Below are 27,760 nucleotides of genomic sequence, written 5' to 3'. Positions count from 1 at the left end.
CATGTGGTGTGGTGAAGTAATTATGTACATTGTAAATGGTAAATGGTGCATTTATATAGTGCTTTTATCCAATGCGCTTTACATTGATTGTGCCATTAACCCATTCACACACACATTCATACACCGATGGCGGCGGATCGGGAGCAATTGGGGGTTCAGCGTCTTGCTCAAGGACCCTTCGACACTAACTCTAGGGGAGCGCCCCAGCCCGGGATCGAACTGGGAACCTTGCTGTTTTCCAGTTCACTCCACCCGGCCACTCTACCCCTGAGCCACTGCCGCCACATTGTATTTGTATATCACACTTCTCACAGAAGTATTCAAAAGTACATTTTATTTTTAATATCAAAGCATGCTGTATTTAAATGTACTTTCCAAGAAAAAAATAGATTTTTCAGAAATGTAAATAAAATATAAATAATAGTCAAGATAGCAGCTCTACAAGCTCACTGTGATGCGCTGTGAGCTTGTAGATCTTCTATTTTCATTTTTCTTAAACAGGGCTTAAGTGTCAAAATGCCTGTGGGCAGCAGTCAGCTGGGTGAGGCAGAAAACTGAAGATCGCCTGCGGGACGAAAAAAGGTCAAAAACAAAAATGTATGGTATGCCCTTCAACAGGTCTTGAGAGCTGCAGCCTCTGCGGACATTTTCTACGAACCACTTAAAAACACTACAGTTTAAACAAGCATTTGTGGAATATCTTAGATTTTGTTGTTGTGGATTTTTTTATATTATTATACTGTTTAGACTGATTATAGGTTCTTGATTTACCTATGATCCTAGATTACTTTTTCTATGGATTTGATGTATTAACTCGTGTTTACCTTGATTAGTGTAAATCACTCTGGATTAAGAGCGTCTGCTAAATGCCTAAAGTGTAAATTGTAAACCTGTTTTACCAGACAGGTCATGTCATTTGTTAATGAGGTAATCAAACGTGTTAGTGCACTGGCTTTAACAATATTAGAGACTATGGATGATGATGGTGCTGTTGTTCCCCAAATGGAAGAAAAGTTTTAAGCCTGCTCTTAAACTTAGGGTGTCTGCCTCCTGGACCAAACCTCGAAGATTGTTAGGAGAGGAGCCTGATAGCTGAAAGTTCTCTCATTCAGAAAATGAATAAAACCTTTTATTTTTCAAACAAAGCAACACTGCGTCATTAAAGTTGATATTGTGACTTTATAGACACTTGCATGTGTCATTATATTAGCACCTGTTTGCCCCAATCCAGCTCAAGTGGAGTTAGGAGGTTTTGTCCATCATTGATCAGAACAGCTGACAATGGATCTCCAAGCTCACAATGCATCACAACGCGTGAATTAATCCCCCGATGCTTCATGACACGGCTTATATAGGCCTACAATAATAAGCAGGACTTTAAGATGCGACGCATTGTGAGCTTGTAGATTGGCTATTTTCAACAATAACTTCTGCAAAGAGGCTTTCACAGAGTTGCAGTTTCAGTAGAAATAGCTAGAAAAATGCTATATGAACTCATTGCTTGTCACATTGCTCTCCTCAGAAAACACTACATAGTTTTTAGAAATAGAATTAATTGTTTTCATAACATTAGCTTCAGTGCTAGTTTGATAAACAGGTACACTGCATAGTTACTTTTAACAGACTATGGGGGAAAACCCTGCCTTGTTTAACGCACTGTCTGCAGCAGCTCTGTGTCTGTAAGTCTGTGTGCTTCGCAGAGGACAGGGGGTGGAGTTGGGGGGTTTGACCGACAGTTTGAGGATCCAATGGATTTTGGAGGTTTTGTCAGAAGCGCGTTTTAATACTTTTCATTGGTTAGATATTTTTTAACTTACACACAGACGTAAAGGGTGTTCAATAGCATTGATTTATGATTATTTATTTATTTTATTTATTTTATTTATTTTATTTATTTTATTTATTTTATTTATTTTATTTATTTTATTAATTTTATTAATTTTATTAATTTTATTAATTTTATTAATTTTATTTTATTTTATTTTATTTTATTTTATTTTATTTTATTTTATTTTATTTTATTTTATTTATTTATTTTATTTATTTTATTTATTTTATTTATTTTATTTATTTTATTTATTTTATTTATTTTATTTATTTTATTTATTTTATATTTTATAAGCTGAAAATGGAGTTGGCTGGACAGCGACGATATAAGATAGCCATAAAGGTATTTGATTAAAAAACACATACAGTAGGTACTAGTGATGCGCGGGTCAGGTTTTTTCATAAGGCCCCAACCCGTCCCGCAAAAATGAATATAAATCAATGACCCAGCCTGTCCCGCAACCCGCCAAAAAAAAAACTAAACACACAGTCCATTCAATTGCTTTCCAGAGAGAGAGGGAGAGGGGGACAGAGGGAGGGAGAGAGAGAGAGCGTGCGTGTGAGAGAGAGAGATAAGGTGTGTTTTGGTGGGGGTTTTTTTCTTCCATCGGTTGACCGGCTTCGCCCGCCCCGCGATAATTGTGTTGTAATCGATAACCTGTCCGCCCGCCACGTGGGTCAACCCGCGGGACCTGCAGGTTACGGACCGCGCATAGTAGGTACCATCACTGCAGCATCCTAAAAAAAAATATATTTTTTACCTTTGATAACTGGAAGCTCTTTTAACAGCCGTGTATAAAACTTTACATGGTTTATAAATGTATGCATCTGTCTGTTTTGATACTAGAGAAAAAGACAAGACTTTATTTAGTATGTGACACTGGCAGCCTGCTGCTAAAGTCTGGTGGGGACACAAGGTCAGATGAAATTACATTGGTGCCTGTGCTGGGAGAGAAAGTCCCAACAATTTACTGCAACAACTGTTTTAATGTTTAATGTTTTCCCCTGTTTTTCTATATATATATTTTGTAATCAAAGCTGTGTGTCTCTACTCCACGGTTCAGCATCATATTTCTTGTGCACAACTTCAGTAGGCCAAGGAACTCAATAAACTAATATTTGTTTAGTTATTTATTTTGGTCAAACATTTTCAAATGTCACACCTTTATCAACAACTGTCATAGCTTACACAAAAGCCTTACTTTGTGTTATTTTCGGAATGTGATATTCTTGCAAGTCATACACATCCATATAGATAGATGATTATTTGTATAGCACATTTCAATACAAAGCAATTCAAATTGCTTTACACAAAACATTAAGCATTAAAACATGATTGGTTTCTTCTAAATCACTTTAAATCCATCATTCTTACAGGTAACCATTGTAGCGTACCCCGCCCAAAGATGGTCCTTTACTGGTGGTTCCAATTTATTTTTATTAAACCAACAACGTAAAAGCTGGGACAGAACAAACAAACAAACAATTGAACATTAAACATTTTCAAATTACAAAAACAATCATTCACATTGAACAACACTATTACAATAAAACAGACCTTAGACAAATAAAATACATGAACACAATTCAAACAAATGAAAATATAACTTGTCTCATAGGAGGGCTGTGGACAGTCCAGAAACCTGTCTACCAGTGACATCATCGTTAGGCATGATTTTTTTTTCCAACAAGATTTCACATTTTTTATTTAGATTTTTATTAACACGAGAACAATGGCTTCATTTATTGCATTGCAACTTTCCAGGAATAGAAAGCCTGCAGTTTCTATTAGCTTGGATTCCCCATTGATGATGTCACTGGTAGACGGGACTCTGAACTGTCCACAGCCCTCCTCTGAGACACAGACCGAGTAGAAAAAAATATTACCATTTTATCATGAGTATTAGTGAGGACCAATTATATGAAGATAGGTTGAAAAGCGGTGAAGTCGTCCTTTAAGGAAACCAAGGGCACCCTTAAAGGACAACTTGACAATGACAACCACTGATTAAAAAAGATTTTCCAGTGTTGAGACAGAAGGCCTTGAGAAGTGTTATGTCACACTTTCACATCTCACCTCCTCACTAAAAACTGTAGAACAATTAGGATACAGGTAAAACATTTAAGTTAAAAAAAAAAAGTTTTGCGAGTTACAAGTAATAAAGCGTATTTGTGGGATGTATTTGACAGAATGCTGCGGTATAAATTGGACAAAACGTCATATGTGGAAATGGATCCACAAAAGTGCAAGTATGGCCACTGTACATTTTGATAATTTACAAACTATAATGTATTTTTGTGGATATGACAAAATAAAATAATATATATTTGTGAGAATCACGCCTTCCTCCTGTTATTTCTCCTCATTTACGTACAAGAGACATCAGTGATATCAACTTAATAATAGCATGCTTATTCTATGCTAATAACATGCTAATAACATGCCTCTTAGTATGTCCTTCAATTAAACCACCTATTAAAGCATGATGACATGCAGGGTCGCCATGTGCACTCCTTGCATCACACTCACAGCCCCGAAATGGATACTAATTACCAGTTCATGTAGGCTGTACAAAGAAAAAGAAAACCAAATGGATGTTCCATGTGGGTTCACAGAATAGTAGTATATCTTCGTATGTTTGCTTTTCCCTTGGTTGGTAAGCAGTGAATGGAATGGGTGGAGAGTTTGTCTCTATATGATACACTTGCGGTGGACGATAGAGGGACCGGACTCGTCATACTCCTGCTTGCTGATCCACATCTGCTGGAAGGTGGAGCGAGACGCCAGGACGGAACCACCGATCCACACAGAGTATTTCCTCTCAGGAGGAGCAATGATCTGCAGAGTAGGGAGAGTTCATAACATTAATACTTTTTACTGTATTCTTGAAACAAATAATTATTAATTACTATTGTTTGCCATTTGTGATCAATAAGGAGACACAAATGTGTTTGAAAGTTCCAATTGGATAAGGAGCTGCAGTCCCAAAAGAGGTTAGAGGTATTATTGTACTTAATGGTTGTACTGTATTTATTAAAATCAGTAAAAAAAAAATTGACGAAACATACTGTAATTGTGCGGTTAGTAAATTATGGATGTTTGGCTTGAGTTTTCAAATCAATCTGCACTTTAAAATGCATTAAAACACAACAATAACAACTTTCACAAAGAAGCTCTGCACTGTTATTTTGAGCATGTTGGATTGCCTATAGTATACAACGATTTGTAGAGAAGGGCCCTAAATATTCCATGCCACCAGTATGGTTCTTTGATATTGACCTAAATGTAAAATGACATAGAGACATTACGGATAGGCCTACTTCAGTTGACAATATCAAATTGTTGTGTTCCGTGTGTACTAAAGTTTGTGTATGTATACTGTATGCATGCAGCATGTACCCTTGTTTTGATGGCGGGAGGAACAAGAGCAGAAATCTCCTTCTGCATGCGGTCAGCAAAACCTGGGAACATGGTGGTGCCTCCGGACAGCACTATGTTGTTGTACAGTTCCTTATGGAAATCCATGTCACACTTCACAATGCTATTGTAGATGGTCTCATGGATCCCTACATAATTCGGATCCAGGTAATAATCTGCCAATCCTGAGTAGGAGAGACAGAGGCACAGAATAATGGTTAGAATCTAACCTTTAGATAGGCCTACACTAGATGTTAGATTAGCCATTATTAAATAAGAGTTCAATAACAGTGACAGTGTGCATTTGTACTGAAACATAATTGTCAAACAGTGCATAACTGTTGATACAAAACAAGGACAACAAACAACAGAAACTGCAGTAAAACAAATCCATCATACTATATCAAGAAAGTAATGCACAGAAAGGCTTTAAATGACAAATTACATGAGAATCCTGGCTCAAATAATGGCTGCAGATGTAGAGATTATTGTTACACTTTTAATTGCTTGTTTTCAAGTCAGTGATGTAGAACTACTCCTGTTATTACTTCCCATATTAATACTGTACCATCATCAGTAGTGGTACTAGACTGTACTACTAACCGAGTTGGAAGAGCATCTCTGGGCAGCGGAACCTCTCGTTGCCAATGGTGATCACCTGACCATCAGGCAGCTCGTAGTGCTTCTCCAGTGAGGAAGAGTTGGAACTGCTCTTCATCTCCTGTTCAAAGTCCAATGCCACATAGCATAGTTTCTCCTTCATGTTGCGCACGATCTCACGCTCCGCTGTACAAGAGAGAGGGGTTTCAGAATTATTTAGATTCTCCGGGGGGGTGGATGAAATAGATCGGATCGTACTTATCAGATACAAATTAGGCACAACAAGTTTAATTGTAGGCCTATATAGCACAGTTCAACAACAATTCTAAGAGCAATACAAAAACATTAAGAGGCTTGACACATTACAAACAAATATAAAGTTAGAGTAAGTTAAATGAAAAACTAAATGGGAAAATAGATTTACAGTACAGTGTAGTACAACAAAAACCAAAGGCCTTTTAGAAATACTAGATGTTCAGGCTGCTACGTGGTCTGAACATCTACATTTTGAGCCTGCTTTTAGTTACATCATGCAAAGCTTGGCCAGTCAAATACGGATATCACATTATGACATGTTTTGGCCGATCAAATCCAGACGCCCACCCACCATCCACCACCCACCCAAAGCCAATATTAATATAAGATTAATATATTCCTAATCAATCTCAAGCTTTACTGTTTCCTTCCACACAAAGGTTAGCAAATAGAGCATTAATTCCCACCTTATGCCTCTGAATAATACGTACCAGTAGTGGTGAAACTATAGCCTCTGCCTCTCAGGATTTTCATCATATAACCAGTGAGGTCCCTGCCTGCCAGTTCCAGTCTAACGATGGCATGAGGCAGAGCGTAGCCATCGTAGATGGGCACTGCATGGGTCCCACCATCACCAGAATCCATCACAATACCTGGAGAAACAAGAAGTTCAATTAGTTACTGAGGCCACAGAGACCAGTGCATCTCCACAGCACTCTATCTGACACAAATTACGGGTACATTTGGTTACATTTGCTGAATAGTATACTAAGACTTACCAGTGGTCCGACCAGAGGCATAGAGAGACATAACTTCTTGGGTGGCCAGATACATGGCAGGGGAGTTGAAGGTCTCAAACATGATCTAGATGATGAAAAATTAAATTAATCCTTTTTTTTTTACTTAAATTGAGTGACTGTAATAAGTCATGAGTTACCGATTCCCTACTGCCGTATGCTGACTTATTATTGACTCCCGACTGTCTTATGCTCCCTTATACTGACTCCCTACTGACTTATGCTGCCTTATTGCTGACCGCCTCATACTGCCTTATTGACTGGGGTAACAGCCCAGTTGTACATTTAAAAAAAAAAAAGTTTATTTAAAATGTGGGCTTTTCGCAAGACTTTTTGATGATTGGTTTGTGATCTCTTCCCAACTTCCCATGCTCTGGAGGGCCGGTCACAGATTTTGATATGGCAGACGGAGTGCAGTGAAGTAAAAAATTTAACATTTCACTGAACAGGATAATAACAGCAACGGTGTCATGAGATGTTGTCTGCAGGCCTTCCAAAACTTTGTATATCTCAGGTATGTGTTCTTGTATAGCTTTATAGTGATGCAATGCTAGTGTGCTACCATATAATCTGGCCCACAGTGGCCGGCCACAGTGCTGCTCAGAGCGGACACAGACGGCTTTTGCTAGCAGGTGCTTGTCGATCTACGCTTTTCGACTTAAAGCGGTGATAGCACCCTAACGGGACGAGGGACGTACCGGGACAGGGATCCGGGCTGGCGAGCCGCACCCAACGGTGCCTGACCCGAGTATGTCCATCGCTCCCTTGCCGGCCTGGGCACTAAAAACCACCTCCCGTGGAGGTCGAGCGACCGACCTGTTTTCAGACCGTTATCACAGTTTGTTCTTGTTACTGACTCAGTACAGCCTTTTGCTCCATTATTACTGACTCCCTACTGCCTTGCTGCCTTATCACTCCCTACTGCGTATGCTATCTTATTACTGACTGCCTACTGCCTTATGTTACCTTATTGTCTTTTTATGTGGTTTGTGTGTGAGTGCTGTGCTGTGCCTCCTGTTTGTGTTAATGAGTTGCAGGTTTGTGTTGCAATCAGCTGCGGGTGATACATACAGATATAGCCTACAAACATACAGTAACAGTACAAACACACAAAGTCACTTGCCACAAGCAGCTTGCACCGCTTAAAAATAACCCAGAGTATAACAGTGGTCCCTTATGTCCATTGGCATGCTCTCAGAATTGACTTTGGATTTTGATGTGTACTGTACAGTGCATTGAGTGAGGAGGAACAGTAGGGGCCATGTTTCTGGCTCAAGGACAAGTCAATAATATAGCTGCAAGCAGCGATAATACGGGGCCAGTGAATAGAGAGAGAGAGAGAGAGAGAGAGAGAGAGAGAGAGAGAGAGAGAGAGAGAGAGAGAGAGAGAGAGAGAGAGAGAGAGAGAGAGAGAGAGAGGAGAGGGGAATAGATTGAAGAGAAAGAGAGAGAGAGACATGGAAACTGAATAGATTGAAGAGAAAGAGAGAGAGAGACATGGAAATGTAATAGATTGAAGAGAAAGAGAGAGAGAGACATGGAAACGGAATAGATTGAAGAGAAAGAGAGAGAGAGACATGGAAACGGAATAGATTGAAGAGAAAGAGAGAGAGAGAGAGACATGGAAACGGAATAGATTGAAGAGAGAGAGAGAGAGCGAGAGAGCCATGGAAACGGAATAGATTGAAGAGAGAGAGAGAGAGAGAGAGAGAGAGACATGGAAACGGAATAGATTGAAGAGAGAGAGACAAGGAAACATAATAGATTGAAGAGAGACAGATGGAAGCAGAATGGATTGATTGGACATCTCAACCTATTGCAATTAACAGGAATCGAACACTCAACCTTTGGATTGACAGGCTGCAACACTACCTATAGTGCTATAGCTTTGTCCAGGCTGAGGTTGTCTGTTGAAGATAAAAGTGAACCACAAAGCAGCCAATCTACAAGCTCAGAAACACGTTGCTATCTGAAAAGTTGTGAGATTGTAGATCGGCTATTTTCACAATGAAGTTTGTCATACATTGTAAAAAGATACTCTCTCCAAGAAGCATTTCATGTTACCTTTAACAGTTTTACATGCATTAATTGATACAGTCATGAAAAGTAGCCAGCAAGAGGTGATGCTTGAACCGGCGACCCAGCGATCCAGAGGCTGATGCTGAAGCGAAACGCCATTGGACCAACAGACCAGAACCAGTGAAAAAAGAATTCACACTAACACTAACACTAAGATCACCCGTTCACAAACCATTTACCAATAGAGAAATTGTATGTCTCCTCAAAACCGAAACCAGTGAAAGCAGCCGATCTACAAGCTCACAGAACGTTGCTATCTGAAAAGTTGTGAGATTGTAGATCGGTTATTTTCACAATGAATTACGTCATACATTGAAAAAACATACTCTTAAATAAGCATGTCATGTAATCTTTACCATTTGCACACGTATTCATTGATACAGTCATGTTTTTTGCAATTCAATTTAAATGAGTCTGCATCAAGTGAGGCTTGAACTGGTAACCTTGCGGTCGTGTGGCACTCACTTAAGGGAGAAGCCATTGCACCAACAGTTAAAATCTGTGAAAAAAGAGATCAGACAGATGATACAGTTTCACGCAAATAGCTGAAATATCCTGGGTTTAAAGGAGCATTACACCCCTGGAAGAACTTGCAGTCACTCAATGTTAATAATATATATATTAATTATCTATTATAATATAGTAGATAACAGTAGCAACATTTCAAATTTGCACCCTATGGCCCGAAAAATATAGAAGTCTTGACTTTGACTGGATGACTGGGGTTTGGCTGCATTACTACAATGACCACAATGCTTTGTGGCACTGCACTTCCTTGTGGGGAGGAGGCTGCGTGGGGGCGTGGTCTACATTGTAACTTTCCCCTCCCAGTTCTCACTACAACAACATCAACAAACAGCACATTGGCCAGTGTTGCCATGTCTGCTTATTATAAGCGGCTGGTTTCTAAAATGTAGTTGATATTTGGGCTCGTTTCCAAATGTTTTGATTGTTGTTTAAACCAGTGGTTCTCAAACATGTTCATGTACTTTTCCACGGACCCTCATCTGTGCACTGCGTGCCAACATATTTGCCAGGGAGACCCTACCAAAAATGTGTTGTTAAAATGTTTAAAAAATATTCCACATTTTGCACTTTTTTCCCCTCAAGATTTTTTGGAAAATAGCAGATCTATACAAGCTCACACTGCGTCACATCGTTACGCGTTGTGAGCTTGTAGATCGGCAATTTTCAAATAACCCATGTCTAGGTTTCAAGTGCTCTTGGCACAGGTATTTTCTTTTGGGCTTGTTTTCATATACCTGGTTGCTTATTTCTCTCACAAGATCTGGCAACACTGAATGCTTTAGAATGATGAATGTTACAACTTTTCCGACTTTTTTGTCTACCTTTGGATCACAAAACACGACATCGAAGCCATGTTCTTTCTTGGACCACGTGAAATCTGCCTCTGTTGAACCAGTACAGTTGGACCAGTAGGCTATACCCATTGCAAGTTTGCTATATACCAGGATGTCAGTATCATCATCACCGTGTCTTTGTTGCGCCAGCAAGGTGAAACTATAGTCTTGGCTGCTGTTGTATTGTGTTCTGTATTGATTTGATTGTATATTATAGTAAACTAAATATATCATGTATAAATTAGCATAGTAACACTAAACGTGTGTGTCTGTGTGCGCGCACGCGTGTGCATCAATTTTTTTTTCTACATTCCATCCCACCATGTAGACAGTCCGGTGCTGGTGACCTGACGTCCATCTTCTACTTGGGAGTCGGGACATCCATGGAGATGCAGCATAGTCAACAACAATAGAATAATAAAACAAAACGTTTCATACTCATGTCATGTGTGACTCCTTATCTCTGAGAGCATAATGTTTCACTGTCATTTCCAGTTATATTCTTTGGACTAAACTTATAGAAAACATGGGCATTACTTTAGAATGTTCAAATACTCTTGTCATACACAGTGTAATCGTTTTTTTTCTCTTTTTTCAAATGAGACCGTTTCATGCTTTCAATTGGTGTATATGGATAATATTAGATTTTACTAGCCTATTGTATCTAAGACTAGTAAAGTTGAATCCAATGTGCTGGGGTCCCCAGAAAAATTATGATTACATGTAGAAGTAAATACTAACAGAATGTACAAGAGTTTTTCACTATTATATCTGTAATGCTTACAGTCATGTAATTATGTACCATTCTGCCAAATGAAAGACCATCTCCTATCATGAAACAGTTCAAAAGAACCCTTATAGAATTGGGTGTAAATACATTTTGTCATTATAAATGCTTACACAATGTAGAATATACCAATGAGTAGAGCAAGCAGTGTGTAAATGTAACCGTTTTATTTAGAAGAAAAAAATATGGCTGTAGTGTCCCAGGTCTTCATCTGCAGTTCCTTCATTTTTGCAGGCTGATGACAACATTCTGTCCTGTCATTGGAAAGAACACATTAGATTAGATTTAGTTTACATGGATATCATCCGACGTGATACCTAATTTATTCTTAGTTGCATGCGCACCAAAAATAGCATACCTACAAGCTCACAAAGTGTCGAGTCCGCGACGCGTTGTGAGCTTGTAGATCTGCTATTTTCGGGACCTGACGTCGTCATGTGCTCAGTAGCTCTGAAACATATCAGTCATGGCGGAGCTTCAACCTGGTGTTTGCAATTTCTACATGTACAGACCTTACATCTACATAAACATTCATATTTCAAATATAAAGTGCTGACCTCATGCCACGGATGTTACAATTTGAATCAGGTGGGTCTAAGTACCAGTATCTTCCGTATTGTTTAATAAAAAGCATTTTAATCCAATCGGTGGCCATTTTCTCCTTATGCTTTCAATTACGCGACCCTATCGGTTGGGATGTATATTGCACTCTGATACATTATACATCTAAGAGAAAATGGCCACCATTCGGATTTAAATGTTTTTTTATTGAAAAATACGGAAGATACGGGTACTTAGACCCATCCGATTCCAATTGTAACATCTGTGGCCACGGGGTAAGAACTTTATATTTGAAATATGAACGTTTATGTAGATGAAAGGGTTGTGAATGGAGAAAGTGCCAAAACCAGGTTGAAGTTCCGCCATGACAGTCATGTTCCCAAAAAAAAATACATGGGGTTCCGTGGCTACAGGCAAACTCAACAATAACAAACGTTCCGTTCACGCCACGGCTCCACAAGCTAGTTTAGTCTACCCGAGGGATACAACATGAGATTATAGTGATGTGGCAACTTTACAGCATGTTTACTTACTCGAGAGACAAGCTTCCACCGTCCACGGTCCGTGTACATTCTGTCAGTTCCACTAGGAAAAATCCCAGACGGGTTGTTGCTCCACACTGTCCACATAGCTGCGTGTGGGTCCGGGTACTAAAGTATAACTCTGATATGTTTGCAGACGCCATGATAGTACATGTTTCCTCCGAGGTGGAAAGACTGGTGATGCGAGGTTAGTACATGTGAGGTTGCTAATGGGAGTGGTCAAGTGGGGAAAGAAGGTTGAACAATGTTACGGTGACACCTTCGGGGCCGGTCCTTTGAGCTATGAGGGTTGGTTTGGATCTGAACTACACCTGTAGTCACCTGCAGTCATGTAGTGCGGACATAAGGTGAGAGCTGCGGAAAACGTAATTTGACGCTATGGGCAGCAAAATCGGCGAAGTTTCCCTTTAAGTGTTTTTCAAACTGCTTAAAATTGCGGACAATCTAAGGGCGGAGAGAGAGACATGGAAACGGAATAGATTGAAGAGAGAGAGAGATGGAAGCAGAATGGATTGATTGGTCGTCTCAACCTATTGCCATTAACAGGAATCAAACCCTCAACCTTCGGATTGACAGGCTGCAACACTACCTATAGCGCTATAGCTTTGTCCAGGCTGAGGTTGTCTGTTGAAGATAAAAGTGAACCAGTGAAAGCAGCCGATCTACAAGCTAAGAAACAGGTTGCTATCTGAAAAGTTTTGAGATTGTAGATCGGCTATTTTCAGAATGAAGTATGTCATACATTGCAAAAACATACCCTCTCAAATAAGCATTCCATGTTATCTTTACCCTTTGCACATGTATTCATTGACATTCATGTTTTTTGCAATTCAACTTAAATGACTCTGCATCAAGTTAGGCTTGAACCGGCAACCTTGCAGTCATGAGGCACTCACTTAAGGGAGAAGCCATTGGACCAACAGACAAGACTTGTGAAAAAAGAGATAACACAGCAGCCGATCTACAAGCTCAGAAACACGTTGCTATCTGAAAAGTTGTGAGATTGTAGATCGGCTATTTTCACAATTTTGTCATATATTGCAAAAAATACTCTCTCCAAGAAGCATTTCATGTTACCTTTAACAGTTGCGCATGCATTAATTGATACAGTGATGTTTTGTGCGATACAATTGAAAAGTAGCCAGCAAGAGTTGAGGCTTGAACTGGCGACCTTGGATCCAGAGGCTGATGCTGAAGTGAGACGCCATTGGACCAAGAGACCAGAACCAGTGAAAAAAGAATTCACACTAACACTAACACTAAGATCACTCGTTCACAAACCATTTACCAATAGAGAAATTGTATGTGTCCTCGAAACCGAAACCAGTGAAAGCAGCCGATCTACAAGCTCACAAAACGTTGCTATCTGAAAAGTTGTGAGATTGTAGATCGGCTATTTTCACAATGAAGTACGTCATACATTGAAAAAACATACTCTCAAATAAGCATTTCATGTTATCTTCACCGTTTGCACATGTATTCATTGATACAGTCATGTTTTTTGCAATTCAACTTAAATGAGTCTGCATCAAGTGAGGCTTGAACCGGCAACCTTGCGGTCGTGAGGCACTCGCTTAAGGGAGAAGCCATTGGACCAACAGACAAGAGTCTGTGAAAAAGGAGATCACACAGATGATACAGTTTCACGCAAATAGCTGAAAAATCCTGGGTTTAAGTGTTTTTCAAACTGCTCGAAATTGTGGACAATCTAAGGGCGGAGCTTACTGGTCAACGTGATACATGTGTTCCTCATGAGTCAAGGCACATGTGTAAGCAGGTTTAATGGCTGTCGGCCAAACGAGGCATGACTTTTGCCTGTTTAAAGTTTGCATTTTCAAAGAATCGCTATAGCGCCCCCCTTTGACCAATTGGAGTAAGATTAGTTTCAGTGATATTTGGAATGACCCTCAACATTACCGCAAAGTTTCAAAGAAATGTGAGTCTGCATGTATGTGTTAGGGGCAGATGAATAATTGTCATAAAACTGCAATATTCATTGGCTCATTAAAGCTTAATTTTTTCACTTATGGAAAATCTTTGCTGCTTGTTTGTCGGCATAGGTCCAAAGTTCATGTGTAAAACGTTTCGTGCAGATTACTCAAAAATCCCAGGAGGAGATAGGTTTTAACTGTTTTTCATATAATTCAAAATGGTGGGAGATCTAAAGGTCAGAGGTCAAAAGTCAGAGTGTTAAAGTTGTTCATCATGAGTAGACGCATTTGTGTATTGAAGTTTCATGGCTGTAGGTCAAACAGGGCATGAGTTGTACCTGTTCAAAGTTGGCATTTTGCTATAGCGCCACCTTTTGACGAAAGATTGTGAGAATTATTTCTTGATAGTTTTTCATGACCATCTACCATATGGCCAAGTTTCGTAAAAGGCGTATGCACGGTTCAGCCAGAACTGCGAAAAGTGGCAGAAGAAAAAAGAGGGGAACATTAAGACAGGTCCAGAGCTGAGCTCTGGCCCCGTAAATAATTAATATATTATGTGAATGAGAGGGACAGAAATAGTATGTTTGTCCTTCACCTGCACCATTTTCTCCCTGTTCTCCTTAGGATTGAGAGGAGCCTGAGTCAGCAGAAGTGGATGCTCTTCAGGGGCCACGCGAAGCTCATTATAGAAGGTGTGGTGCCAGATCTATCCAAAAGATAAAATCACAAAATGTGCCACATCTTAAATGATAAACAGCCAGACTTTCAGCTTTAAAACATGTGCTTTCATAACTGATATTCCCATCTTTCCTTTCATTTAAATAAAGGTGAAATTACATTTTAAATTGTATTTCTTTTTTGTAATGTATCCACTTACTTACTGAACACATTATCCTCTTTATTTTGTATGTTTTCTTCTTTTTTTTATCACTTTCTAAACTCGGCTACAAAAACATTTTTATGTCCATTTGGCAATAAAACAACAACTACCTTCTACAGTATGAAGCTTGTGGTGTTGATGGTATAGTCTTTTAGTGATTGGTTGTACTGGGTAGCCAGCACATGAGAATGTATTTCTGTGTTCCTAGACTTCCTACCTTCTCCATGTCATCCCAGTTGGTTATGATGCCACGTTCGATGGGATATTCGAGGGTGAGTATCCAACTCATCGACTGGGCCTCATCTCCTATCTTCCAGGGACGTAGCCACGGGTGTGTTTTCTGCCCACCCAAAAAGAAATAAAAGAAATAAAAAGTTAAAATGCTATTTATTTTTTTTACTTTTTTAATATCATATTCAGCCATTTTGATAACAGTGTATATAAAGGTATCCGAAATTGGTCACAAACCCGCAAAATCAAATCTTAAAATCAAAAAACGCTAAAAAACTGCCCAGCCTTCCTAGGCTAGCGTTCTGGCTACGCCACTGCTATCTTCTCTACCATCTTTCCCTGGGGAGAGAAACAACCTAACTACCATCACTCTAAATACATAAATAAATAAATACATTATTAAAACATAATTGACATGGTGTCCTTGTCAGATGTCTGTGGAATACTGGGGTATTCAAATAAATTGCTGATAGAATAAAAAAAGTGTGTGTGTGTGTGTGTGTGTGTGTGTGTGTGTGTGTGTGTGTGTGTGTGTGTGTGTGTGTGTTGCGTGCGTGCGTGCGTGCGTGCGTGCGTGCGTGCGTGCGTGCGTGTGTGTGTGTGTGTTTATGCGTGCACATGTGCGTGAGTGAGTGGTTATGAACCTTATATCCGGACGTTCCAACGATGGAGGGGGAGACAGCACCACGTCCAACAATGGAGGGGAAGACAGCACGAGGTGCATCGTCCCCAGCAAACCCTGCTTTGCACGTCCCAGAGCCGTTATCAACCACAAGTGCAGCAATATCATCATCATCCATGTTTGACCCAAGGGTATACGTTCCTCTGCCTTCGATGTGTGAATGTGAGTGTGAATGGGTGAATGTATTGCACATTGTAAATCGCTTTGGATAAAGTCCTAGGCAATATAAATGCACCATTTGCTATTAGGCCTACATACACTTTGTTCCACTTTGTTAAACTTGGTGTTGCTGATTCTCTACGGTTAAACATTTGTGATGTTTTGTATCATGATTAAGTAAGTAAAACTGGCAGAGCGGCACATAAAAGTTACGGATTGCAGCTTTAATGGGGGCTTACAGGGGCTTCAGCCCCAGGGCCTACAATGCGGGCTTATCACGAGACAATACATCTACTTTAAAAATGTTGTCAAAGTGACCCACATGCACACTTGAAATGACACAAAGAACACAACATTAAAGAACTGCTGGTGATCCCTGCTCGTGCATGACAAGTGAAGCAGGGACTGCGCTGTCAAAGTGTCAGATAAGAAAAAGTTTGAGATTGGTGCACATTAAGAGATCCGTCATAAGGAATGATAAAAAAAAAGGTGAGCATACTGAATACTGAAAGTATTGAAATGAAGAAAACTCCTGTCTGTATTATTTATACCTGGTACAGTATAAGAGTGGGTGAAATTCTTTTTTGCAAGCTTCTCACAAATTGCAGCTACATTAGCCTAAATAGTGCAGGGGATTTTAAAGACATAATCAATCTAATCATAATCATATTTTTTTCAACAAGAAGGCCAGACAAAAGTGTATTGTAATGGTGCAGGGATAACATTTCACACAAAAATAATTCTAGTGATACAACCTACAATTGTCTTAATGTACACATATTATTATAATGTCACTGTCCATGGAGCTGAATGAATCACTGTGTTGTCGTGTCCAAATATTGCAGAGGCCTAAGGCCTCACAACGCAAGCTTGCAACACACACATTATGAGCTTGTAGATCTGCTTTTTTCAGCGAAAATATAATTGGTGTGGAGGGAAAAAGGAGGGGGGCTAGTATAGTGGTAGGAAAAAATCCTGAAGGGGGCATCAACAAGTGTCATTTGGAGCGGCGGACATCTTGGTGGGGGATAAACAGGTTGACTTGCTGTTATGTGTTGTGGATTTCCATGGATGTTACAGTACCATTACTGTTGCTACCCCACAACTCATTTATTTCTTCAGGTACTTTCAATAGGGAGCTATAAATGCTACTAGTAGATTGGAATGTAACAGGGAGGCTACAATATCCTGTGCTCAATTTATTTGTTTTATTTTGTAGAATCATTTATGAGGTCCATCATTTAGTGTTAATGTAAAAAATATATATATATTTTAGAGAACCTTTTTAAGCATAAAGGTGGACACTACACTACTCATATTACTAAGTCAATTTAGCAGATCATTATACCCATCTGCTGCAGTATCAAATTTTGATGGGTTCTTTTGGCTTTTTAATCATAAATAAACATATTTTTGCATATTGCAAGCATATTTTTACACTCCCAAGTTAATAGGGGTATACAATACTTATGTATACAATACTAAAAATATACCTCTAAGGTATATTAGAACAAATAAAAAACTGATGACTTATTTGCGATAAAGTATGACAAAGAATGCAATTAATCGGGATAATGTATATATATATACACACATGTATATATATATACATACATACACTCACTTCAATGAGCTCTGAAATGAATCCATCAAAGTAAACATAGGCTACTTACGTTTTGTCTTTTGCCAGTTTCTGAAGGTACAACAAATCGTCCTTGTCTGTGCTTTGGACCAAACCTGCGATGTCAAATGACTTTAACTCAACTTCTACCTAGGCTGCACAACAGGTTTAAACCCTTCCAACCTCAAAGCTAGTGAACTGAACCACACCCCCAACAACAAAAATGTCAAAATAAGGAAGCCAATAAATTGTTGGGCTTTATACATTTTGTACAATTTATACCACTGAATCACAATGGCTTATTTCCTCATGTACATACTGTACATACATGTACAAAGCTTTTAATTATAGACAATGCTTTACTGTACTTCCTTTAAAGCAGTTCATGTATCTGTAAGAGATAAAGAGAAAGGTACAAATCATTTTCAAATGTCATTCTTTTATCAACTACACAGTCTTATAGCTTACACACAAGTACCTAAAGTTTATTTTCCCCCTTATCATGTACTCATTACATAATGTACATGATGTATGTAAACATGGAAAAGGAGAGAGAAAAGAAATGTGCATTAGTGACATTTAGATGACGAGAGAACAAGAGACATCAAGTAAGACTGACAATGGTTCTATTTGATCATCTGTGACTTAAAGGGTAAGACCACTTTGGTAGAGGTTTGGGTTGTGTAGTTACCTTGCCATGATACAACTCCAAAGGTGGGCAAGAAATCAAAAATAATTGCTCCATTGATTAGAAATTGATAATTCAAAATATGCTCCTCATTGACTTACATTGTACGGTAAAACAGCTCTCAAAGTCACTCTTTTAGCACATAAATGAACCCAAACATAGCTGATTCAGACAATATAGAACATCACCAAACCCAGTACTGTTTGTTTTTTTAATAAAAATGTCAACTTCCTGTTGATTTTACTATTTGAAGGTCTGGATCCAGATCCGCGGATCCAGTCCAGGTTTTCTACTTATTAAAAATGGCAAAATCAACAGGAAGTTGACATTTTTATTTAAAAAAAAAACAGTACTGGGTTTGGTGATGTTCTATATTGTCTGAATCAACTTTGTTTGCATTCGTTTATGTGCTAAAAGAGTGACTTTGAGGGCTGTTTTACCGTACAATGTAAGTCAATGAGGAGCATATTTTGAATTATCAATTTCTAATCAATGGAGCAATTCTTTTTGATTTCTTGCCCACCTTTGGAGTTACATTATGGCAAGGTAACTACACAACCCAAACCTCTACCAAAGTGGTCTTGCCCTTTAACAAACTCCAAAGGTCTTTAAAGGGATATTTCACTTTCAAACATGTTTGGCGTCATAACCGTCATTTTATCGTCTACTCAGGCTTTTGTGAGCACCCTGGACAGTTTGTAAGTTGCTTGATTCAGTATTTAGATATTTGATATTCATTTTATCAGACAGGCCCCCTTCCTATACAAACCCATTGTAATATGATAAATTCATCGAAAACACACGTTAATTCTTTTATTGTGTTTTCTTTTTTTCTTTTTCTTTTTTTTCTTTTAAAATATATGAAAAAAATCAAAATGTAAAAATGTTCAAATGGTTTAACCGAATGAGGTAGTGGATTCGAATCCACTGTGGTGCATCTGGCTTTGTCGAGCATCTACACAAGCACAATCGAGCACCGAAGTCCTGACGTCACTGCCACTAGAGGGGGCTGTCCCCCAGGGTCGTGGCTTTATTTTTCGTGTTGATATCCCCATAGGGGAATCTTAGATCATGTCATATAAGAACTTTGTTCGAAAAAAACAAACACACCACCCCAGGGATTTTACTCATATGGATATGAAGCATTGGCTGATGAAAATGTACACATTTACCCAAAGAGTAACACAATAATCGACGAGTCAAACGACCCAAAGACTACATTTCCCATGAACGCAGCTGCTGTAGGGACATTGATTTCAGACCCGGAAGTGCAGTTCTTAAGACTTTTAAGGCAGAATTAATTCCATTTTCTCCAGAAACAGGCTGTATCAAATATGAATGAATATCATAAACGATGCAGAGCAACCCCCCTGACAGAAATGCCGGGTGGTGTGTTTATGTTTGGAACACAGTTCTTATTTGACGTGATCTAAGATTCCCCTATGGAGATATCAACACAAAAAATAAAGCCATGACCCAGGGGGACAGCGCCCTCTAGTGGCAGTGACGTCAGACTTCGTGCTCTATTGGCCCTAGTTAAAATGACAGGATTTTACATTGTAGTTTGGGGTCCGAGAGATAAAAAATTTGAAATGCACCAGTGTTGTGCAGCAAGGCGTTACACAGCAGTAGCCTAATATTGTGAACAGAGCCGGGTTAAATCACCACAGGGCCTTGTGCTAATTAGCTCCCGCATGATCCACATTATCCATATGCAGAGTATTACCCATTGGGGACCACTCTCTCACAGTAACATAAACTCACCAAAACCAAAGTAGCCTAGTTTACCAAACTAGGCCGAGGCTAGGATAAACAACAAATCAAATTGGCTAAATAACACATCAAACACGCAAAGAAAACAATTTAAAAACAGACTGGAAGTGGTGTCAAATAATTATCTCTGCAAGTAGTCCAGGCATCAAACACAATACATACAGGTATACCCTCTCTTTTGGTCCCCAGAATTCTCAGGTGCCCACTGTTTTGGTGCCCAGTATTCCCGTTGCCCACTGTTTTGGTGCCTGCATTAACTGCCCTTCTACCTAGGCTGCCCATTCTTCTGATGTGCCCAGATTTACAAAGTGCCCACTTTTTGGTGCCCACTCTTCTGGTTACCGTTCGGGATATACTCTACATTGGTGAGTTTCCCAGTGATGTGTTCTCCTAGGATGTTTTACTTGCTGACCCTCTCCACTGCAGCACCTTCTGCAGATGGGGGTTATTAATAATTAATAATAATTGTAGTTAGCTAATCTCTCCAATAACGATCATTCAACAGTGTGTACAAATATTCATTTTATTTGGCATTGATCTAAGCGGAGCAAACAAAACTGAACACTGAAATGTTTGAACGTACTGTAAATACTAGGTTGATAAAAATTCAGCACCATCAAAGAGGTGTAGATTCCAGAGTTCATCAGCATAAAGCATTTGAAATATGTACTTGTGAGTGTGTCCAAGGAAACTACCATTTGTGATGGCCAGCACAAGACCGATATTTATGAACACAATAAAAGCGAAGGCAAGAACTACTAGATATTGACCAAATGTGCCAGATTATGACACAAGATAGCAAGGATATTCATTTCTCTTAGGCACAAGTTTTCAAATGGCATCCCTTCATCAACAACAGTCTTATACGGTAGTGTAATAGAGTGATTTGATTGAAGATTTAATTGAATATCATTAGTATTTCTAAAGTGATAATCGGCTAGTATTGTCTGTTGATGACCTGCTCTGCTCTGAGATCGATTGCTCATGCCTGAATAGGCCTGTAGGGGGAGCCACAGCCCACGTCCTCCATTCAATATACAACCGTTGAATGAGAGAAGACGTCTGTGTATTCTTTCATTATATATATATATATACTCCCCTGTTTCAGGTAATTATATGAGGAAAATGGTATCCGATGGATACAGATTGTGTCACGCAAGGCCTGCACTCTGTGCTGTATGTGTTGTGAGGAATGAACAACGTTCTTAGTGGTTGTAGGGGTTCACTGAGCTAAAACAGCCACATGAGCTAAGCTAAGCTAACGTAGCACAAGCTGCGTCTGCATGTTGTTGTCTGCATTTGTGTTGTTTCAAACCACTCGTTTATTGGTGGGATATGCTAATGTATGAAAGTAAGGATAAGAAATGGGAAACATTGCATTGAGTTAAAAGTGTTGATTAAAATGCAATGAATGAAAATAGTTAAAAATGGGTAATATTAATACTTAATACTAATATTAATATTAATGCTGCTTACCTACAGTATATACAGTATTTACCTGGGGGTTCTGTAATGGAAGCGATGCTAAAGAATGTTAATGATTACCAATACCTATACATTTACCTGGTTCTATGATGCTGAAGATGTATCTGTTTTGTGATAATTGATTCAATATACAACCGTTGAATGAGAGAAGACGTCTGTGTATTCTTTCATTATATATATATATATACTCCCCTGTTTCAGGGGTACAACATTATGGAGGCACTACTGAGATGAACGAAGTGAGGACCATCCTAGTATCCACAAGGACCCCTCTCATCGAGCATCTCCCCAAAACAACTCAGGCAGCAGAGGACAAAGTGGCTATAATAGAGGACCAAAAGTTAATGGTACGTGCGTGTGCATTCTGAAGTGAACAAGGTGACCACTAGGGAGCAGCAACGTACATTGAAACATTGAAACCCCTCTACACCAGCACTGTTGTCCACCTACCTGCTAAGATGGAGTCCGCATTGGAGACCTTACAGCTAGAGATTAAAGGAGCATTGTATAGACTTACCACAGACCAATTGATAAAAATCATTGAGTCAGGATCAGGATCAACAAAAGAGGATGTGACAGGAAAAACCCGCAACGCTCTTATCTCTAATATCATAACATATGTTGACAGTGATGATTTGGAAAGCCGCGAAGATCACGGCATGGCAGAGCTGCTATATTTAAAGGATATAATGGACAAAATTCAAGTTACCAGTGAAATTAGTTCAACTACATCAAAACAGAACGAGGACCAGGAAAAATTGCAAAGGGAGCTAGAGGCACTGAAACTTGCTCTGCAGCAGAAGGAAAGTGAAATGCAGGGGTTGGTGAACAAAACGGTGGACCATACTCTAGACCACAACTCACCACAAAAGAACATGGCACCGGCTCATCCAGATAGTGCACCCTGGCGCAAAGAGTACAAAATATCAGGTCAAATAGGAGAACTTGGACAGAAAGATAGACTCACGTTTTCTAGTCTGGCGCGCCAAATTGAGAACGGGCTGAGCAAAGGCTATCCAGACCTAGAAATAGTGGACGCTGTGATCAGAGCTATTGTACCAGGCCTGCAGCTGCGGAGTTACCTTGAGGGAAAAAAAGACCTCACCTTACCTACCTTACGAAGAATCCTCAGATCTCATTATCAGGAGAGGAGTGCAACAGAGCTGTACAAACAACTCACCGCAGATGCCCAGGGTCAAAAGGAGACCCCACAGAACTTTCTCCTGCGTACAATGGACCTGAGACAGAAAATTCTGTTCGCCTCTCAGGAGCCAGAGTCTGGCCTTAAGTATGACCCCGCACTAGTACAGAGCCTTTTCATGCATACAGTACTTACTGGCCTACAGAGCGACAGTGTAAAGAGCGACCTACAACCTTACCTCCTAAAGACATCTACCTCAGATGAGTTGCTCCTGGAAAAACTTAATGTTGCGTGCTCTAATGAAAAAGAAAGACATGATAAAAAGAGACAGAACTTACCTCCTCGTCCCACTAATGTCCATGTACTGCAGTCCAGTGATGTTCCTGTCGAAAAGAAATGTAACTCACTACAGCAGACAACCACGCCCTCACCTGATTTGTTAACAGAGCTTAAAGAATTACGATCAGACATGGTGATGTTAAAGGATCTGAAAGCCGAGGTGGCCCAGATCAGAGAAAGTATCCAGAAGCCAACACAGGGGCCTCAGCAATATCAGCCGGCAGGCAGAGAACAGGACAGCATGCCAGCCTACCACCCAATGCATGTACCACCACAGTATCCTCCCATGAGTAGAGAGCATGAAAATATGCCAGCCTACACTTATCAGTCAGGGCCGATACAGGGGCACTGGTCAGCTCAAGGACCGAGACCAATGAGAGAAACTGCACAGTTCCAACAGAGATTTGCACCCCAACGATTCTACCCAGCACCGCGTGCCCGACCTGTATGCCTCAACTGCAGACAGGATGGTGTGGAGAACTGCCAACATTGCTACAATTGTGGAAGTAGTGAGCACTTCCGTGCTGGCTGCAGAATGTACAGAGAACCAAGACCAACCCGTGAGAGCCCTTTAAACGAAGAACGGTCGCTCCCACGGGACCGGAAGTGACCAGACAAATAAATGTGTCTCAATGCTGTGTAAATTGTGGAAGGAAAGAGGAAAATCAAACATTGAAACAGTGCTCTGTATGTAAGAAAACACTTTATTGTTCGAGAGAATGTCAAGTTATCCACTGGTCAGAACATAAAAACAGCTGTACACCAGGCAGCTGCTCAAGAGAAGAGAGACAAAGACCTTACACATGTCACAATATTAATGATAAAGGCAAGAACAGTCAGAGAAGAAATCACTCCACAGTGATTGATTTGGTGGGAAGGAAATGTCTCATCGATGTCTACTTACAAGGACAGAGAACTCGGATGCTATGGGATACGGGCTCACAGGTGTGCGTTATAGATGAACAGTGGAAAGCGGAACACTTGCCTGGTGTAAAACTGAGAGATATCGCAGAGATTATCGATCCACTTGAACCCTTACAGCTTGAAGCTGCAAATGGAACCGAAATGCCCTATGTTGGTTATATAGAAGTGACATTTAGTCTGGCAGCTGACACTAAAGAGCTCCACATCCCAGTATTGGTGTTGAAAGGTAACCAGCAGCCTCTTCCCATACTTGGTTTTAATGTTATTGAGTGCATTGTTGTAAACAGTCAACAGAATCAGACAGAATACACTCATTCAGAGAACTTGGTGAAGACAGTGGAAATAGCTTTCCCAGGTTTGAAAAAGAACCAAGTAAGGGCTTTCATCAACGCAGTGAGCACAGAACAGATGTGTGAGTATTCAGTAAAAACAATGATTGGGAAAATCACTGTGCCAAAACATAGTGCTGTTCAGGTGAAATGTCGGGTGCAGGCAAGGCCCTTTGAAGAGGACACAACACTTGTATTTGAGCCAGATGAGAACCAGCAATGGCCAGAAGGGCTTGAATTTTGTGATACTCTCTTAATAGTCAGGAAAGGAGCTTCACCAAATGTCACTGTGGATGTGCAGAACCCCACCAACCATGATATCATCTTATCAGGGAAAACCCTCATCGGCACTGCACAGCCCGTCAAGTCAATATACCCAGCCAGCATACTCGAAAAAGCTCGCTCACCTGTTACTGTAAATCACATCCAGAATCAGGGTGCCAACAGGAATGACAGCAGTGAGGAGCCGTGGGACCCCCCTGTTGACCTGAGTCACATGGGTGAAGAGCAGAGAAAAGCAGTAAGTCAAATGCTACGAGAAGAATCCAGCTCATTCTCCAGATCTGATAATGACATTGGCTATATTGAGAAGTTACAGTTGAAAATCTCGTTGAAAGACAGTGACCCAGTGGCACGAACATATGTGTCTGTCCCGAAGCCTTTGTACCAGGAAATGAAGGAATACATACTTGATTTGATCACACAAGGCTGGGTTGAGAAATCAAACTCATCTTATTCTTCTCCTGTGGTTTGTGTAAGGAAAAAAGATGGCACACTGCGCTTATGTATAGACTACAGAGAGTTGAACAAGAAGACTCACCCTGACCGCCAACCCATCCCCAGGGTACAAGACATCATGGATAACCTGGGGGGGAACACCCTGTTTTCACTGTTGGACCAAGGAAAAGCGTACCACCAGGGGTTCATGGCCAAAGAAAGCAAGCACCTGACAGCCTTTGTGACCCCTTGGGGCTTGTATGAGTGGGTTAGAATCCCATTTGGGCTCATGAATGCACCTGCAGCATTCCAACGCTGCATGGAGGAGTGTTTAGATGATTTAAGGGATGAGATATGTGTTCCATATCTGGATGACACCATTGTTTTTAGCAAAACGTTTGAAACCCATGTCAACGATGTCAGGAGAGTACTACAGCGCCTGCGGCAATATGGGATTAAACTCAAGCCAAGCAAGTGCGACCTCTTCAAGACTCAAGTCCGGTATCTTGGGAGAATTGTGTCTGCAGAAGGTAGCAGAATGGACCCAGCCGATACTGCAGCCGTACGGGCTCTGAAAGACAAAAAGCCAAAGACTGTTGGTGAGCTGAGAGGTATTATGGGCTTATTAAGCTACTATAGGCAATATATAAAAGATTTTTCACGCATCGCCAGCCCGCTCTACGACCTACTCAAAGGGCCGGAGGAAGAAAAAAACAGACAATGCAAAGGAAGAACACTGCAGACAAAGGCAAAGACCAGAGGGGTACCGTCACACACGCCAGTCAAGTGGACAGACATGCACCAGCAAATCCTAGAGCAGCTGATTAACTGTTTAGTTCAGCCTCCAGTCCTTGGATTTCCAGACTTTTCTCAGCCTTTCATCCTTCACACAGATGCGTCAAACAAAGGATTAGGAGCTGTGTTATATCAGCGACAGACTGGGAAACTCAGAGTCATTGCGTATGGATCACGGACTTTGACAGCACCAGAGAAAAACTACAATCTCCACTCAGGGAAACTGGAGTTTCTGGCTCTTAAATGGGCCATCACCGACAAGTTTCGTGATTATTTATATTACGCCTCATTCTTCACAGTGTACAGTGATAATAACCCACTCACATATGTGTTATCCACCGCCAAATTAAATGCAACGGGGAGTAGATGGGTCGCAGAACTTGCTGATTTCCATTTCACCATTAAATACCGCCCAGGAAAAGAGAATATAGATGCGGACAGTCTAGGATGCCCATAGACATGGAGACACTGATGCGACACTGTACAGAGGAGATGTCGTATGAGGCGGTGGAAGCAACTTCACAGGCGGTAGGTGCACAGCAAGAGTTGAACATCTCATGGTCAATGGCTGTCTCGGCTACGGGTGCAGTAACAACCAGAAATGCATCTATTGTACCATTCACAGCAGCAGAGATACAACGGAGCCAGAGGGACGACCAACACATAGAACCGGTGGTGCAGTACAAACTGTCAGGCACGAGACCAGTTGGGAGGGAACTGAGAAGTCTCAGCATGCACAGTCGATGCCTGTTGAGGGAATGGGATAGACTTGAGATATGTGAAGGTGGAGTTCTCTACAGAAAAACAGCAAACCGAAGACAACTGGTGCTACCAGAAAGGCATAGAGCTACAGTGCTCAAGGAACTACATGATGAAATGGGCCATCAAGGAATAGACAGGACAACATCACTGATACGAGAAAGATTCTTCTGGCCATATATGCAAAGAGAAGTGGAGCAGTATGTCCTTAGAAGTTGTACCTGTCTGAAACAGAAAACACCCTGCCGGCAGACGAGAGCACCACTCACCAGTATTATCACGACCCAGCCGTTTGAGCTCGTCTCAATCGACTTCCTCCACCTTGAGAAGTGCAAGGGTGGTTATGAATATATACTTGTGATCATTGACCACTTCACTCGCTTCGCCCAGGCGTATGCTACCACAAATAAGTCAGGGAAAACTGTGGCTGATAAAATCTTTAATGACTATGCACTCAAGTGGGGCTTTCCGTCGAGGATTCACCATGACCAAGGTGGAGAGTTTGAGAATCAGCTCTTCTCCCAACTGAGCAAGTACTGTGGTGTCGCTGGGTCGAGGACAACGCCCTACCACCCACAGGGAAATGGACAAGTAGAGCGCTTTAATCGCTCGTTAATTCAGATGTTGAAGACGCTTACTGACCAACAAAAGACAAATTGGAAGGATTCTTTGAATAAGCTGATACACGCATACAATTGCACTCGGTGTGAAGTAACAGGGTTCTCCCCATTCTACCTCCTCTTTGGGCGGTCCCCACGACTACCCATCGATATGCTGTTCGATTTGAATCCTGAACAAAGGAGTGGCAGTCACAGTGACTATGTGGAGAAATGGAAGAAAGGAATGGAAGAGGCCTATAAGATTACACAAGGAAACATGCATAAAGCTACAGTAAAGAGCAAGAGAGTTTATGATACCAAGGTGAGGAGCTCAGCATTGTACCCAGGGGACCGTGTCCTAGTAAGGAACATGACACCTCGCGGAGGCCCGGGCAAGTTGAGAAATCATTGGGAAGACACTATCCATACTGTTGTTCGTCAAGTGGGAAAAGATGTCCCAGTTTATGAGCTGAAACC

General features: G+C 40.6%; 1 protein-coding gene and 1 long non-coding RNA gene across 2 annotated transcripts in view; one reads left to right on the top strand and one right to left on the bottom strand.

Moving 5' to 3' along the window:
- LOC308097945 overlaps window positions 1–27,760 on the top strand; it is a 435,438-nt gene that overhangs the window by 167,102 nt on the left and 240,576 nt on the right. The gene's annotated exons all lie outside the window — the stretch shown is intronic.
- On the bottom strand, window positions 4,520–16,072 carry LOC308098611 (actin, non-muscle 6.2-like; the record flags this gene model as incomplete). The annotated part of the gene is made up of 8 exons (XM_080447020.1): window positions 4,520–4,666; window positions 5,228–5,421; window positions 5,849–6,031; window positions 6,592–6,753; window positions 6,880–6,964; window positions 14,757–14,867; window positions 15,259–15,381; window positions 15,917–16,072. 8 exons carry the CDS (start codon window positions 16,070–16,072, stop codon window positions 4,520–4,522), a joined length of 1,161 nt encoding a protein of 386 aa, XP_080303146.1.

The sequence above is a fragment of the Gymnoscopelus braueri genome, assembly GCF_963280865.1.
Source record: "Gymnoscopelus braueri genome assembly, chromosome: 13".
Lineage (NCBI taxonomy): Eukaryota > Metazoa > Chordata > Actinopteri > Myctophiformes > Myctophidae > Gymnoscopelus > Gymnoscopelus braueri.
This window is presented reverse-complemented; position numbering and strand designations above follow the sequence as displayed.